The sequence below is a fragment of the Lagenorhynchus albirostris genome, chromosome 17 (genome assembly GCF_949774975.1).
Source record: "Lagenorhynchus albirostris chromosome 17, mLagAlb1.1, whole genome shotgun sequence".
NCBI classification, from domain to species: Eukaryota; Metazoa; Chordata; class Mammalia; order Artiodactyla; family Delphinidae; genus Lagenorhynchus; species Lagenorhynchus albirostris.
Genome location: NC_083111.1, coordinates 29,741,961 through 29,758,960, shown reverse-complemented (window position 1 = coordinate 29,758,960; position 17,000 = coordinate 29,741,961). Strand labels below are relative to the sequence as shown.

Here is a 17,000-nt window from a genome sequence, read left to right as displayed (position 1 = left end):
AGATGCAGCAAGTCATTTAGAAAGTTACGATTAGCTTGGGTTCTTGGTAGGAAAAGAAAGCAACTGTCCCATGAACATTTAAAATAATGGCCTATTTACATTCACAAATGTCTTGGGAGTGGGGATGGGGTGGTCTGCATTTGAATACCTCTGGGAAATACTAGAAGAACTTTATTCTAACTGTGAGGTGTTGGGTGAGAGCACAGGTTTATTTAAATCCATGCTTGAGAATACTGCCTGGTGACTGGAGTAAGAATGTAGGCTGACATCCACAGATATACACATGCAGCAACAAAATATTCTGGTTGAAATTAAAAACAAAAAAAAAATCAACACAAAACAAATCATGGTGTAGAATTCTAGCAGTGCTAGGGAGTACTGAAAATGTACTTGAAAGGTTATATTCCATTCCATACCTAGAAAAATTAAAATGTCTCTCACATAAATTCCTTCCATTAATGGTGTCACTACTGCCTTTTGTCTCTTTCCCTCTGCACTACCAAAATAGACTCCTACTTGTTTTCCTGGTTTTCTAGTGCCTCTCTCCTTTTAACCATCATTCATATTTCTCTGCCTGATTCACTCCTCTAAATTTTTTACTTCTTCAGACATCTTCTATTCAAAACCTTTAATGATACAACATTTGCAATAAAATTAGGCACATGCACATGAATATGTCATTTAAAATGCCTTGTATTCTCTATAGTTTTGACTGAGTGCCCAATGCTGATGAATAAACACCTTATTAACTTGAATTGGGCTATTTGAACTGCTCTCCTGAATCAAGATGTGCAAACCCTGTATTGATGCATGTTATTTTTCCTGCCTGCAACTATCACTCCCAGCCACTGTTCAACCATGTTCAAAAAATTCTCTCCCTCATTTAGTTTCTATTGCATCTGTTGGAAAATAGTAATTTAAGAATATTTTCATAGGTAATATATATGTCCATGAGACACTGAAATTTATTGTAATGTGTGATATTTGGGATGCATCTTATTAATTTTGGGGGGGTAAATCATATAAATTTATTTGTGGGTGATACACTTTGTATATTATAAATACACTAGGGGAGACATACCCATAATCATATAAAATAATTATTTTATATCATCTTATTAATTTAAAAATACACTTTTAAGGGGAGACCTTCAAGATGGTGGAGGAGTAAGACGTAGAGATCACCTTCTTCCCCACAAATACATCCACATGTGGAACAACTCCTACAGAATACCTAATGAATGCTGGCAGAAGACGTCAGACTTCCCAAAAGGCAAGAAACACCCCACATACCTGGTAGGGAAAAAGAAAAAAGAAAAAACAGAAACAAAAGAATAGGGATAGGACCTGCACTTCTGGGAGGGAGCTGTGAAGGAGGAAAAGTTTCCACATACTACAAAGCCTCTTCACTGGCAGAGATGGAGTGGGGAGGTCGGCGGCGGGTGGGAAGCTTCAGAGCCATGGAGGAGAGCACAGCTATAGGGGTGCAGAAGGTAAAGTGGAGCAATTCTTGTACAGAGGATCAGTGCTGACCAGCACTCACCAGACTGAGAGGTTTCTCCGCTCACCCACCAGGGCAGGTGGGAGCTGAGAGCTGAGGCTTCGGCTTTGGAGGTCAGATCCCAGGGAGAGGACTGGGGTTGGCTGCGTGAACACAGTGTGAAGGGGACTAATGCACCACAGCTAGCCAGGAGGCAGTCCAGGAAAATGTCTGGAACTGTCTAAGAGGCAAGAGACCATTGTTTCAGGGTGCACGAGGAGAGGGTATTTAGAGCACCATCTAAATGAGATCCAGAGATGGGTGTGAGCCACAGTTATCAGAGCAGACACCAGAGATGGACATGAAATGCTAAGGCTGCTGCTACAGCCACCAAGAAAGTTGTGTGAAAGCACAGGTCATTATCCACACCTCCACTCCCACGATCCTGTTCAACCTACCTCTGCCAGGGTCACGTAATCCAGGAACAAGTTCTCTGGGAGAACACACAGTATGACTCAGGCTGGTGCAACTTCACGCCAGCCTTTGCTGCTGCGGGCTCACCCCACATTCCACACCACTCCCTCTCTCTGGCCTGAGTGAGCCAGAGCCACCTAATCAGCTGCTCTTTAACCCCATCCTGCCTGGGCAGGAAAGAGACACCCTCAGTTGACCTACACACAGAGGCGGGCCAAATCCAAAGTTTAACCACAGGAGCTATGCAAACAAAGAAGAGAAAGGGAAATTTCTCCCAGCAGCCTCAGGGGCAGTGAATTAAATCTCCACAATCAACTTGATGTGCCCTGCATCTGTGGAATAGCTGAATAGACAACAAATCAACCCAAAATTGAGATGGTGGGCTTTGGGAGCAACTGGAGACTTGGGATTTCCTTTTTGCACCTAATTTCTTTCTGGTTTATGTTTATCATACTTTAGTATTTAGAGCTTATTATCATTGGTAGATTTGTTTACTGATTTGAGTGTTCTCTTTCATTTTTTTAATATGTATATATATTTTTTCTCTTTCTGTGAGTGTGTCTGTGTATGCTTCTCTCTGTGATTTTGTCTGTATAGCTTTGCTTTTACCATTTGTCCTAGGGTTCTGTTTGTCGGGGTTTTTTTGTTTTTTGTTTTTTTAGTAAGTTTTAGCACTTGATATCATGGGTGGATTTGTTTTTTGTGGGGTTGCCCTCTTTTTTCTTTCTCTCTTTCTTTTCTTCATATTATTTTTTTTATTTTTTAATGTTTTTTCTATTTTAATAACTTTAACTTATTTTGTTATTATTTTTTCTCCTTTTTTTCTTTCTTTCTATTTTTCTTTCTTTCTCTCTTTTCTCACTTTTCTTCTGAGCCATGTGGCTGACAGAGTCTTTGTGCTCTGGCCAGGAGTCAGGCCCTGAGCCTCTGAGGTGGGAGAGCTGAGTTCAGGACATTGGTGCACAGAGACCATCCAGCTCCAAGTAATATCAAACAGCAAAAGCTCTCCCAGAGATCTCCATCTCAACACTAAGACCCAGCTCCACTCACCAACCAGCAAGCTAAAACACTGTACACCCCACACTAAACAACTAGCAAGACAGGAACACAAACACACCCATTAGCACACAGGCTGCCTAAAATCGTAATTAGTTCACAGACACCACAAAAATCATCAAAGGACATGGTCCTGCCCACCAGAAAGACAAGATGCAGCCTCATCCACCAGAACACAGGCACCAGTACCCTCCACCAGGAAGCCTACACAACCGACTGAACAAACCTTACCCAATGGGAGCAGACACTAAAAACAATGGGAACTATGAACATGGATCCTGTGAATTGGAGACCCCAAACACAGTAAGTTAAGCAAAAGAGAAGACAGAGAACTACACAGCAGATGAAGGAGCAAGGAAAAAACCCACCAGACCAAACAAATGAAAAGGAAATAGGCAGTCTACCTGAAAAAGAATTCAGAGTAATGACAGTAAAATTGATCCAAAATCTTGGAAATAGATTGGAGAAAATACAAGAAATGTTTAACAAAGACCTAGAAGAACTAAACAGCAAACAAACAATGATGAACAACACAATAAATGAAATTAAAAATTCTCTAGAAGGAATCAATAGCAGAAAAAGTGAGGGAGAATGGATAAGTGACCTGGAAGATAAAATATTGGAAATAACTACCACAGAGCAGAATAAAGAAAAAAGAATGAAAAGAATTGATGACAGTCTCAAAGAACTCTGTGACAACATCAAACACACCAACATTCGAATTATAGGGGTCCCAGAAGAAGAAGAGAAAGAGAAAGGCACTGAGAAAACATTTGAAGGGATTATAGTTGAAAACTTACCTAACATAGGAAAGGAAAGAGTTAATCAAGTCCAGGAAGTTCAGAGAGTCCCATACAGGATAAATCTAAGGAGAAAAACACCAAGACACATATTAATCAAGCTATCAAAAATTGAATAAAAAGAAAACATATTTAAAGCAACAGGGAAAAGCAACAAATAACATACAAAGGAATCCCCATAAGGTTAACAGCTGATCTTTCAGCAGAAACTCTGAAAGCCAGAAGGGAATGAAAGGACATATTTAAAGTGATGAAAGGCAAAAACCTACAACCAAGATTACTCTACCCAGCAAGGATCACATTCAGATTTGAAGGAAAAATTAAAACGTTTACAGACAAGCAAAAGCTGCAAGGATTCAGCACAACCAAACCAGCTTTACAACAAAGGCTAAAGGAACTTCCTTAAGCAGGAAATACAAGAGAAGAGAAAGACCTAGAATAACAAACCCAAAACAATTCAGAAAATGGTAATAGGGACATGGATATTGATTGCAACCTTAAATGTAAATGGATTAAATGCTCCAAACAAAAGACATAGACTAGACTGGATGAATGGATACAATAACAAGACCCATATATATGCTGTATACAAGAGACCCACTTCAGACCCAGGGACACATACAGGCTGAAAGTGAGAGGACGAAAAAAGATACTCCATTCAAATGAAAATCAAAAGAGAGCTGGAGGAGCATTCTCATAACAGACAAAATAGATTTTAAAATAAAGACTATTAGAAGAGACAAAGAAGGGCAGTACATAATGATCAAGGGATCAAGCCAAGAAAAAGAGATAACAATTGTAAATATTTATGCACCCAACATAGGAGTGCCTCAGTAAATAAGGCAAATGCTAAGAGCCATAAAAGGGGAAATTGACTGTAACACAATCATAGTATGGGATTTTTTTTTGTTGTTGTTCTCTATGCGGGCCTCTCACTATTGTGGCATCTCCTGTTGTGGAGCACAGGCTCCGGACACGCAGGCTCAGTGGCCATGGCTCACAGGCCCAGCTGCTCTGCAGCATGTGGGATCTTCCCGGACCAGAGCATGAACCCATGTCCCCTACATCAGCAGGTGGACTCTCAACCACTGTGCCACCAGGGAAGCCCCATAATAGGGGACTTTAACACCCTACTTTCACCAATGGACAGATCAACCAAAATATGTATAAATAAGGAAACACAAACTTTAAATAATACATTAAACAAGATGGGCTTAATTGATATTTATAGGACATTCCATCCAAAAACAGAAGAACACAATTTCTTCTCAAGTACTCATGAAACATTCTCCAGGATAGATCATATCTTGTGTCACAAATCGAGTCTTGGTAAATTTAAGAAAATTGAAATCATATCAAGTATCTTTTCTGACCACAGCACTATGAGACTAGATATCAATTACAGGAAAAAAACTGTAAAAATTAGAAACACATGGAGGCTAAACAATACACTACTAAATAATCAAGAGATCACTGAAGAAATCAAAGAGGAAATTTTAAAAATGCCTAGAAAAAAATGACAATGAAAACATGATGACCCAAAACTCATGAGATGCAACAAAACCAGTTCTAAGATGGAAGATTATAGCAATACAGTCCTACCTCAAGAAACAAGAAACATCTCAAACAACCTAACGTTACACTTAAAGCAATTAGAGAAACAAGAACAACAACAAAAACACATTTAGCAGAAGGAAAGAATCAAATCAGAAATCAAATCAGAAATAAATGAAAAAGAAATGAAGAAACAATAGCAAAAATCAATAAAATTAAAAGCTGGTTCTTTGAAAAGATAAACAAATTTGAAAAAGAATTAGCCAGATTCATCAAGAAAAAAGGGAGACGACTCAAATCAATAGAATTAGAAATGAAAAAGGAGAAGTAACAACTGACACTGCAGAAATACAAAGGATCATGAGAGATTACTACAAGTAAATATATGCCATTAAAATGGACAACCTGGAATAAATGGACAAATTCTTAGAAAAGAGCAGCCTTCCGAGACTGAGCCAGGAAGATATACAAAATATAAACAGACCAAACACAAGCACTGAAATTGAAACTGTGATTAAAAATCATCCAACAAACAAAAGCCCAGGACCAGATGGATTCACAGGTGAATTCTATCAAACATTTAGAGAAGAGCTAATATCTATATTTCTCAAATTCTTCCAAGATATAGAAGAGGAAGGAACACTCCCAAACTCATTCTACAAGTCCACCATCACCCTGATACCAAAACCAGAGATGTCAAAAAGTACAGGCCAATATCACTGATGAACATAGATGCAAAAATCCTCAACAAAATACTAGCAAAAAGAATCCAACAGCACATTAAAAGGATCATACACTGTGATCAAGTGGGGTTTATCCCAGAGTTGCAAGGATGCTTCAATATACGCAACTGAATCAATGTGATAAAACATATTAAGAAATTGAATGAGAAAACACATATGATCATCTAAATCAAAAGCTTCTGACAAAATTCAACACCCATTTATGATAGAAACCCTCAGAAAGTAGGCAGAGACGGGACTAAACTCAACATAGTAAAGACCATATATACAAACCAACAGCTAACATTGTTCTCCATGGTGAAAAACTGAAACCATTTCCACTAATATCAGGAACAAGACAAGGTTGCCCACTCTCACCACTATTATTCAACCTAATTTTGGAAGTTTTAGCCACAGCAATCAGAGAAGAATAAGAAATAAAAGGAATCCAAATCGGAAAAGAAGTAAAACTGTCACTGTTTGCATATGACATGATATTATACATAAAAAATCTTAACGATATTGTGAGAAAACTACTAGAGCTGATCAATAAATTTAGTAAAGTAGCAGAATGCAAAATTCATGCACAGAAACCTCTTGCATTCCTATACACTAATGATGAAAACTCTGAAAGAGAAATTAATGAAACACTCCCATTTACCATTGCAAAATAAAGAACAAAATACTTAGGAATAAACCTACTAAGAAGACAAATTATCTGTATACAGAAAACTATAAGACACTGATGAAAGAAATTATAGATGATACAAACAGATGGAGAGATATACCATGTTCTTGTTTTGGAAGAATCAATATTGTGAAAATTACTATACTACCCAAAGCTGTCTACAGATTCAATGCAATCCCTGTCAAACTTCCAATGACATTATTCACAGAACTAGAAAGAAACATTTCACAATTTGGATGGAAATAGCCTAAGTAATCTTGAGAAAGAAAAATGGAGCTGGAGGAATCAGACTCCCTGACTTCAGACTATACTACAAAGATACAGTAATCAAGACAGTATGGTACGGACACAAAAATAGAAATATAGATCAATGGAACAGGATAGAAAGCCCAGAGATAAACCCATGTACACATGGTCACCTTATCTTTGATAAAGGAGGCAAGAATATACAATGGAGAAAAGATAACCTCTTCAGTAAGTGGTACTGGGAAAACTGGACAGCTACATGTAAAAGAATGAAATTAGAACACTCCCTAACACCACACACAAAAATAAACTCAAAATCAATTAAAGAACTAAATGTAAGGCCAGACACTCTCAAACTCTTAGAGGAAAACAGGCAGAACACTCTATGACATAAATCACCACAAGACCCTTTTTGACCCACCTCTTAGATAAAAGAATAAATAAAAATAAATAAATAAAATAAATAAAAAGAAAAATAAACAAATGTGACCTAATGAACCTTAAAAGCTTCTGCACAGGCAAGGAAACCATGACAAGATGAAGAGACAACCTTCAGAATGGGAGGAAATATTTGCAAATTAAGCAACTGACAAGGGATTAATCTCTAAAATACACAAACAGCTCATGCAGCTCAATATCATAAAAACAAACAACCCAATCCAAAAATGGGCAAAAAACATAAATAGACATTTTTCCAAACAATATATACAGATTGCCAACAAACACATGAAAGGATGCTCAACATCACTAATCATTAGAGAAATGCAAATCAAAACTACAATGAGGTATCACCTCACACGAGTCAGGATGGCCATCATCAAAAGGTCTACAAACAACAAATGCTGAATAGGGTGTGGAGAAAAGGGGATCCTTTTTCACTGTTGGTGGGAAAGTAAATTGATACAGTCACTATGGAGAACAGTATGGAGGTTCCTTAAAAAACTTAATATAGAACTCTCATACTACCCAGCAATCTCACTACTGGGCATATACCCTGAGAAAACCATAATTCTAAAAGAATCACATACCACAATGTTCATTGCAGCTCTATTTACAATAGCCAGGACATGGAAGCCACCTAAGTGTCCATCAACAGATGAATGGTTAAAGAAGATGTGGCACATATATACAATGGAATATTACTCAGCCATAACAAGAAACAAAATTGAGTTATGTGTAGTGAGTTGGATGGACCTCAAGAGTTTGTACAGATTGAATTATGTCCAAAAGAGAAAAACGAATACCATAGGTTAACACATATATATGGAATCTAAGAAAAAAAAATAGCACAGGGAGATAAGCTCCGTGCTTTGTGTCCACCTAGAGGGGTGGGATAGGGAAGGTGGGAGGGAGATGCAAGAGGTAGGAGATATGGGGATATATGTATATGTATAGCTGATTCACTTTGTTATACAGAAGAAACTAACACATCATTGTAAAGGAATTATACTCCAATAAAGATGTTAAATAAACAAACACACCTTTGTATATTTTTTTCTAATTGTTAATTCTTTGAGATCAAACCAAAACCTTACATTTAGTTCCTCAAATACTTGAGTTTGTTTGATTTTAAATCCATTTCTTTTAATCCCCACAAAGCAACTAGTTTAGTGTTTTGCACATAATAAATTATTTACTTATGTCCACACAAAACCTGCATGCAAATGTTTTTAGCAGCTTCATTCATAATGCTAAAACCTGAATGCAACTAAGATGCCTTTCAGTAGGTGAATAGTTACATACACTGTGGTACATCCAGACAATGGTATATTATCCAGTGTTAAGAAGAAATGAGCTATCAAACAATGAAAAGATTTGGAAGAAACTTAAATATTAAAGTGAAAGAAACCAATCTGAAAAGGCTACATATATATTTTATGATTCCAATTCTTTGACAATCTGGAGATGGTAAAATCAAAAGAAAGCAGTAAAAAGATCAGTGTTTGCCAAGGGTTTAGGGAGGAGGGAGAGATGAAAATGTGGAACACAGAGAATTTTTAAGGCAGTAACTATTCTGTACAATACTATAATGGTAGATAAATATCGTTATACATTTGTCCAACCCACAGAATGTCTAATACCAAAAGTGAGCCTTAATGTAAGCTATGGGCTTTGGTTGATGATGTTTCCATGTAGGTTCATTAATTGTAACAAATGAACCACTCTAATGGAGTATGCTAATAGCAGGGGATAGTGTGCAAGACTGGGGGCAGGGGGTATATGGGAAATCTCTGTACCTTCTGCTCAGTTTTGCTGTGAACTGAAAACTTCTCTAAATAATAAAGCCTATTAAAACTAATTAAATGAATTAATATGCTATATTACAAAATATTCACTTATGCAAAAGAAGAAAAGAGGAAGAAAAATGCATCACTATCAATGGCACCCCTAGACACAAACCTGTTTCTGGGATGCTCAAGAGTGTCCTTGTGGCTAAAAGTTTAGATACCCTGCAGAGTTAATTGATCTAGAAGGACTGATGTCAAAAAGTTGGGATTTAGAGCCTAGAGCTTCAAATTTCCATTTGGTATAAATACTGTGACTGAAATTCTCCATTTTGGACTTTTGAAGACAAGAAAATTTTTTATAATTGCTATATTTGCATATTTTATCTTTTAAAACTAAATTTTTACTACATTTTTAGTATCTCTTATTATTATGTTTGCTATATGATATCCAACCTGGAAAATATGGAGCATACTGACATAAGCAGGATAACAATAAAATGTATACAAATGGTTCATTAATGTCAAGTTAACTTACCATTTCTTCTTATACACATGATACACATAGAAACAGGTTGATTAGTGAGATCAGCTGGTTTCCATTTTCTATCCAGTCACACCTGGAAAATATATCACCTGGGAAGATTTCAGCTGGTGTGATACAAACCAGACAGACCCAAATAACAAGCAACATTGTACACATCCATTAAACTCAATCTCCCTTTGCATATGAAGCAAAAGTAAGAAGACTTAAGTTAACAGAGGAATAGTGCCAGAAATAAGATTTATTTCATAGATTTCCAGGTATTAATCCTAAATTCTATCAATCTTTTGAATAATTTCCTAGATGTCTCTGAAACTTCATCCAATATATTTTTCTAAAATAAGATCAAAACACAAGTAATTATGCTTTGGAAATCATACTACTGCTAATTTTAAGCCTATCAATAGATATTGAAAGTATAATTTGAGCTATGCTCTACATTTTCTGATAAAAATTCAAAATAAATCATGAGTAAAGTGGAGAAGTATTATATCTAATGTTTCTCTTTGATATATCAAGTTTGTCACCACCATAAAAGAAAATTAGTTTAGGTTTAAAGAACTTATTCTTCACCTAGGAATATTTATTTATAAGAACCATAGTATTTCAGAGCTGAAAGAAGCCTTGAGAATCATCTAGTGAAATTGCCATTCTTCCCTAAGGAGGATAATTTTTTTTTTTTAAACTGTGTAAGTGTAAGGACCAAATATTTTAACAACAGGGAATCAGTGGAAGAATTATGTTACTTTTGACTTATACGATACAATCACAGATTGTTCAATGTGATAGTTTCCACCATTACTTTAAAAGCACTTACCAAATAAGAACTTGAACCCAGCATTCTAAGAAACTATGTGTCCACATCTTCTTAACTTTTTGATGATAAATTTAAATGTTTTAGATTGATATTTCAGACTGAAACACATATTATTCATCATTAGTAATCAAATACATTAAAACACATAATTATTCCCCTTTTCCAAATCCCATATTCTTTTGGTTCACGTAGTTGAAAAAAATCTTTGATTATGGTGTCTTTCTTCCTCTAAAACCATCTCAAAAATATTAATGTCCTGATAAATTGGCAAGTTTAAGATTTTTTTTAAATAAAATAGCCCTGGAACTGAGGCATGGACCAAGAGTTAATATTTTGAATACAGAAGGGAGACCCATGGTAAATCCAAACACCCAATTAAAAAAAAATTCTATACAATAAATATACTGAATCTAGAAATGCTAATTCCTAGTTTTTTACACATCAGTTTACTTCTTGTCTTCTAAGTGTACTTTTGGCCAAAAATGAATACAACATTAGGAAAAATGTTTCATGAACAAAACTACAACATGACATTCAATTTTTATAAGCAAGAAGAAAATATATATTTGTCTAAATATGGGCTAAACACTGTATTTCAAAAAATGATAAATAAAATATAAAAACAAGCACAGGAAAGAAATTTGGAACAAATTCAGGAAAGGGTGCATAGTCTCACTAAATTGAACAGGTTTATTAGGGAGTCTTAGCTTTTGAAGCATAGGTATTCATTTTTTCCAATAAATGAATCTTCTGTATGGTGCTGTATTAACCTCACTTTTCTATTATATAGCGGCTCCCTGAAAGGATAGCTTAGCCAGATTCTGTAATTTCTTCACCATATTTTTATTGTTAGAATAGTCACATTTTGGAATTTATAACTTAGACTCATTCTTTTTAGAACTTTAAGTTCAAACTTAATTCAGAAATGTTCTCCTCCTCCTGGCACCACGTCTCCCACCGCAATTATGGATCTGCAGGTTTGAGGTAGGGCACTCTAGTGATTCCTGACTGAAGATTCTGACACACCTACTGTAGCTCCTCTTATGTTGGTGTCTTAGTTTTGGCTACTATAACAAATAGCATCAGCTGGATTGGCTTAAACATGAACATTCCTCACAATTTTGAAGGCTGGGAAGTCCAAGATCAAGGTGTGAATAGATTCAATGTCTGATGAGAGCCCTCTTTCTTGTTTGCAGATAGCTGCTTTCTTGCAGTATCTTCACATAGCCAAGAAAGTGAGATCAACTCTTTCTCTCTCATCTCTTCTTTTAAGGGCATTAATGTCATTCACGAGCGCTCCACTCTCATGACTTAATTGCCTGCCAAATGTCCCACATCCAAATAACATAATCTTAGTGAATAAAGCTTCAACATATGAATTTTGTGGGACACAAACATCAGTAAATAGCAGTTGGCATCTCTTATTTAGTATGCTTCTCATAAATGGAAATATTGTACAAAATGACTCAATGCAACCTACACATTTTTATATACATAACCCAGGAAATGCATGCATCATTGTCACGCTGAATATTGGAAATGTAGGCAGCTTCACTGCTGCTACTCCTTACCTCAGTCTTATCTATTCTCTATAATGATATTTTCCCCTGATAATGTGTACAGATAAGCAAACATGCAGCTAAAGTAGGTTCTCTACCAGGAAAAAAGAAAAAAAAATGACTGTAACTTCTCACAACCTTTATCCTTTATAGTTTCGTCTTTACATTGACTACTAGGGTGGGGCAAGAAGGGTAGGGACTGTGGGGAGAAATAGGAGGATGTGGAAGTAAGTCAACTTCTGAGATCACTCTTCAAGTCAATACAGAATGATTTTTAATTTAAAAAGCAACAATCTAAATGTCCAATTGAAAGGTAACATTTAATATATTAGAGAAACACATGTGAAGAAATATTATATAAAATATTAAATCTATGAAAAATTGCAAATTCCAATAATGTAATGTAATATAAAGGAAATAATCCAAAATTACTTTAAACTCACCATGACCTGGAGGAAATTTTTTCCATTAAGTGAGTGTAACTAGCTCATATATGGATAAAGTAGGCCACTCTGTATAATATGGACACTTACAGATTAATTTCACCTTATTTTTATTTTTCAGTTTTGTTTTTTCCTGGAAAAAAGTCATTATCAAATTTTATATTACATAATTTTTTAAAAAAGAGGTAAAAATATAGAAGATAGATAAATGGCAGTAAAAGAAAAATAAAGGTTATATGGATGTAACTTAGTATAAAATGTATTTGAATTTTATAGGAGCGTGACCACATAACCATACTGAAATTTTAATCTTCAGATCTGCTACTAAAATATTTTCCCCTTTCAAAGTATTTTTAGCCTCCTATAAATGTTTTAGCATTAAAAAAAAAAACCTATCATAGTCAAGACTACACTCAAAAGTTGTATTTGATAATACCAAATAAATGATACTGACATTTTGAAAATAAAAACAAACATATGAAACTTTTTTTTTTAAACCAGACACTCTGAAACCAGAGATTTGGAAGGAAGTTGAATCCTAGGAAAGTCTTCTGTATCAACAACACTGAGACCACTCTATCTAAAGAAATCCCAACTATTAAAGACCTAAATCAAGAAGATGGATGTCTCCTCATCTCCCTCCAGCATGAGCACCTCACTGTGACTGATGCCAGTGCTCTGCAGCACCTGTACCATTGTTAAACCCTATCAAGAGGAGCTGACAGAGCATGACCATGGTGGGCTCCCAATCCATCATTTATATAAACTTCTTCTTCCATCCAGGGGAGAAGAAATAGAAGAGAGGGGAATTTGGGGATTTGACTAAAAGAGAATAAATTGTTAAAATTGAAGAAAATAAGTTATCCTAATGCAGCAGAATTAGGGGCTCAGAATTAAGTTGTGATCACCTACTCATGCAGCTCTCGGTCTCGATGTATGTTATACATATGAAATAGTGTTCAGATAACGCTCAAGTATTTGTTCTTCCTAAGGTAAACTGTAGAGGTTTAGAGATCTCTGATCATTCTGGTATCCCTCATACATGACATGCTGTTGACACCCAAAACATACAGTTGTTGAATGAATGAAAGAGTGAATAAGTGAATGAACAGATGAATTTTAAATTCATGGAAAACCAAATTCACTCAAACATATAACAAATTATATCCATAGAGACCTTTCCACTTCAACTACTCATAGGAGACTTAAGTGATATTCATCAAATATATCATATTTTTATGGTCTCCAGTTCAAGACAAATTAAAATATAAAAGAGATATGGACATCTTCTGCCTACAGAGGCAAAACTTAGTGTTAATTTATACCCATATTGTGTTAATACATAGATTAGATACGGTCATACCGATTTCAACTTTGCATAATTCTTTGCAGGGATTATAAGGATTTCACAATCTTCTTCTGCCACCACTGAGAACGCCTTTGTTTATGATTCAGTCTGAGCTGTAACTTCCAGGGTTCCAAAGGTACTCCATTGTCCAAGCTGTAAAAACACCAAAAGCTACTTAAACTTCATTATCATTCATCAACATAAAAATACCAATGATAGTGAAAGGATCAATCTAGGAGAGCCAGCAAAAGGATAAATGGTAGATCACACTCCTGCTCTTTGAAAGAAGGGGATCTAAACATACTTGCATGGATGTCATACTTCTTTTGTCCAATGTCACTTTCCCAAAGCAAGAAATTTTTGTTTTAATTTTTTTTTCATTAGCATGAAACAAATAAGTTATAAGAATAGATCTTCTGTTTTATTCACTGATTCATTTTAAGTGCCTGAAATTGTGCTTGGTACATAGTAGCCATTCAATAAATATTTGTTGTAAGAATGAGGAAAATAGTGTACTTATATCCATGTTCTTCTGTTTATTTTATTATACTCATATGTTGGTAAGTAATAATGGAAATGAATACAGTGTTAGGCAGGTATAAATCACTGATATATATATGCATTCATGTATGGTCTCCTAATTTACTATGCTAAGAATAAATATTAAACATGGGAAAAATGTTACCACTAGAATACATATTGTAAGTTATTAGGCTGTAGTGAGAATGTGTACAGTTACAAAGAGGATTTGTATTCATGTTTGCCTGGGAAAATTGAAGGACATCTAGAAAAACAAGGGAAGCTTCTCAGAGAAAACATCAGGTCAATAGGGCTATCTAATGATGATATGGGAAAACTTCCATCTTCCACTTCATATCCATAGAAAGGCTGAATATTTTTCTTTTTAGTTGAATGAATAGCTGAGATTGAATCTGCAAGTTTGGAAATAAAGGAGGACTTGAAACAATTACTGCTGAAATCAAAGTGGTCCACAGTGATATCAAACTAGGAGGAAGTCCTAAGGGATTCAGTTCTGGGGTTGTCAACCATATTGGAATAGGAAACTCAGGACTATACAGGTGAGGAATTGGAGTTGAACACTTTTGCTTAAAGCCTAGGACCTTGAAGGATTGTCCCATATATTAAATGGAAACAACAAAAACTCTAACCATTAATCTAGCTATGGAACTGTGTGGGTGCAGAGTATACATTCACACATAGTACAGGACCCAAAGCTAATGTAAAGCCTGGCACACAACTGAAAAAACCCTAGGATCCAGGAAGGTTCAATTTTAAACTCTATGTATGAATTCAGAAGACAAGGAACTCCCACGGAATGCAATTCCTGATAATAACAAAATCACTATAGAAAATTGCAAGCCACATAAGTGGACAAACCCTTATGAGGAAAGTCAACAAAAAAAAGAACCAGAAAAAAAATGAAGAACTTAAAAGAAGCAGTACACGTTTAATATATTAAGACCATAAAACCAGAGCACGACATTATGAAGGCAAAAAGAGGCATTTTGTGAAAGAACAAAATTAAATTTCTATAAGTAAAAATTAAAGTTATTGAAAGAAAAACACAATGAATGTATTAATTAGTAAATTAAAACTAAAGAAAGAATTCAGGACACGGACAAAATATGAGAAAAACATCCAGAATAAACTATGAAAAATATAGAAGGAATGGAAATAAGTGGGAGATTTTAAAAGATATAGAAGATAAATGAAGACCATTCAGCCTATATCTACTAGGATTTCCAGAAGAAAGCTAAAAAATATGAGAGTGAGGTGATACATAAGTGACAATAGCTGCAAACTTCCAGAAATGACAGAAGAGTTGAGTCCTGAAAATGAAGGAGGACACAAAATTTAGATACATATTTGTATTTTATATCACTAATCAAAATTTGTTATACTTCCTTAAATTTTCTCCTCCAAATCCCCCTTCATCAATGTATTAGTTATCAATAATTTCAAGCAGATGTTTTCTATATATTTTTCCAGATTTTCTAATTTTTTTAAAGTATAAGACTTAGTCTGAGTTACCTAATAAATTATTATGAAAGCATAAGTCCTCCGTGATTTTGAATAACCTTCTTAAGACTTTCTTTCTTCATTCATTAACCAATATCATCAGACAACCCAGCAATGTTAGGAAAGTATTCAACTTCCTTGCTCTTTACATACCCACTTATTTTAGTTGAATTAATTTTAAAATTAACATTTATAACATTTCCATTCTGTTCTATAATATGGTCACCTTCAAAATGCTAGAAAAAAGAACATTCGAAGAACTAGAATTGTGTATTTACTTAAAATAACAGTAATATAGAGTGAGAGTAAAACAAACAACAAGATGATAATTTTAGGCAGCATGTGAAATAAATTACTAAAAGATGAATTTTAGCTGGAAAAGCATTGAATCCAAAGAAAATGGATGCAAAGAAGTTGATAAAAATTGGTAAATGTAAATAGCATTTACTGATATATAATAAATTTTAAATGACTAATATAGAATGCCTTTAAAATGAGAGAAAGTTAAAATAATTTTACAACAGAAACTCCAAAGAAAGGAGCAGGAAGATAGAATTAAAATGTCTATGCTCTGGAATTAGGAAAAAGAAAAAGATTTATGCAACTTTTCTTAGTTCAAATTACAAATTTAATATAGGAATTAGAACTTTTTAAATGGAAAAAAGAAAATAAATACAATGATATAAAAATAAAGAAATGATAAAAATTTTTATGTACCTAAAGTGTCTAATAAACACCAATAATTTGACTTAAGAAATAAAAACAACAACAAAAGCAAATGATTATAAATATGACAAAAATATTTGTAAAATTTCCAGAAGAGAACAGCCAAATGAATCACACACAAAAGAAACATGCTCAACCTCATTAGAAAACAGAGATGTACATGGTACCCACATATATTCATCCATCAGAATGAAAATATTAAATTACTCTAACCTATGAGACTGGGGAGATACTTTAATACATAACTCTAAAAACTGTAAAAAGCTTCAAAAATGGGA

General features: G+C 34.7%; 1 protein-coding gene across 1 annotated transcript in view; it reads right to left on the bottom strand.

Moving 5' to 3' along the window:
* Positions 1-17,000, bottom strand: part of CNBD1 (cyclic nucleotide binding domain containing 1) — a 397,045-nt gene that overhangs the window by 36,720 nt on the left and 343,325 nt on the right. Inside the window, 3 exon segments of the mRNA XM_060127732.1 lie at positions 5,854-5,860; positions 12,609-12,741; positions 13,972-14,109. Of these exon segments, the coding sequence (XP_059983715.1) occupies positions 5,854-5,860; positions 12,609-12,741; positions 13,972-14,109 (278 nt within the window).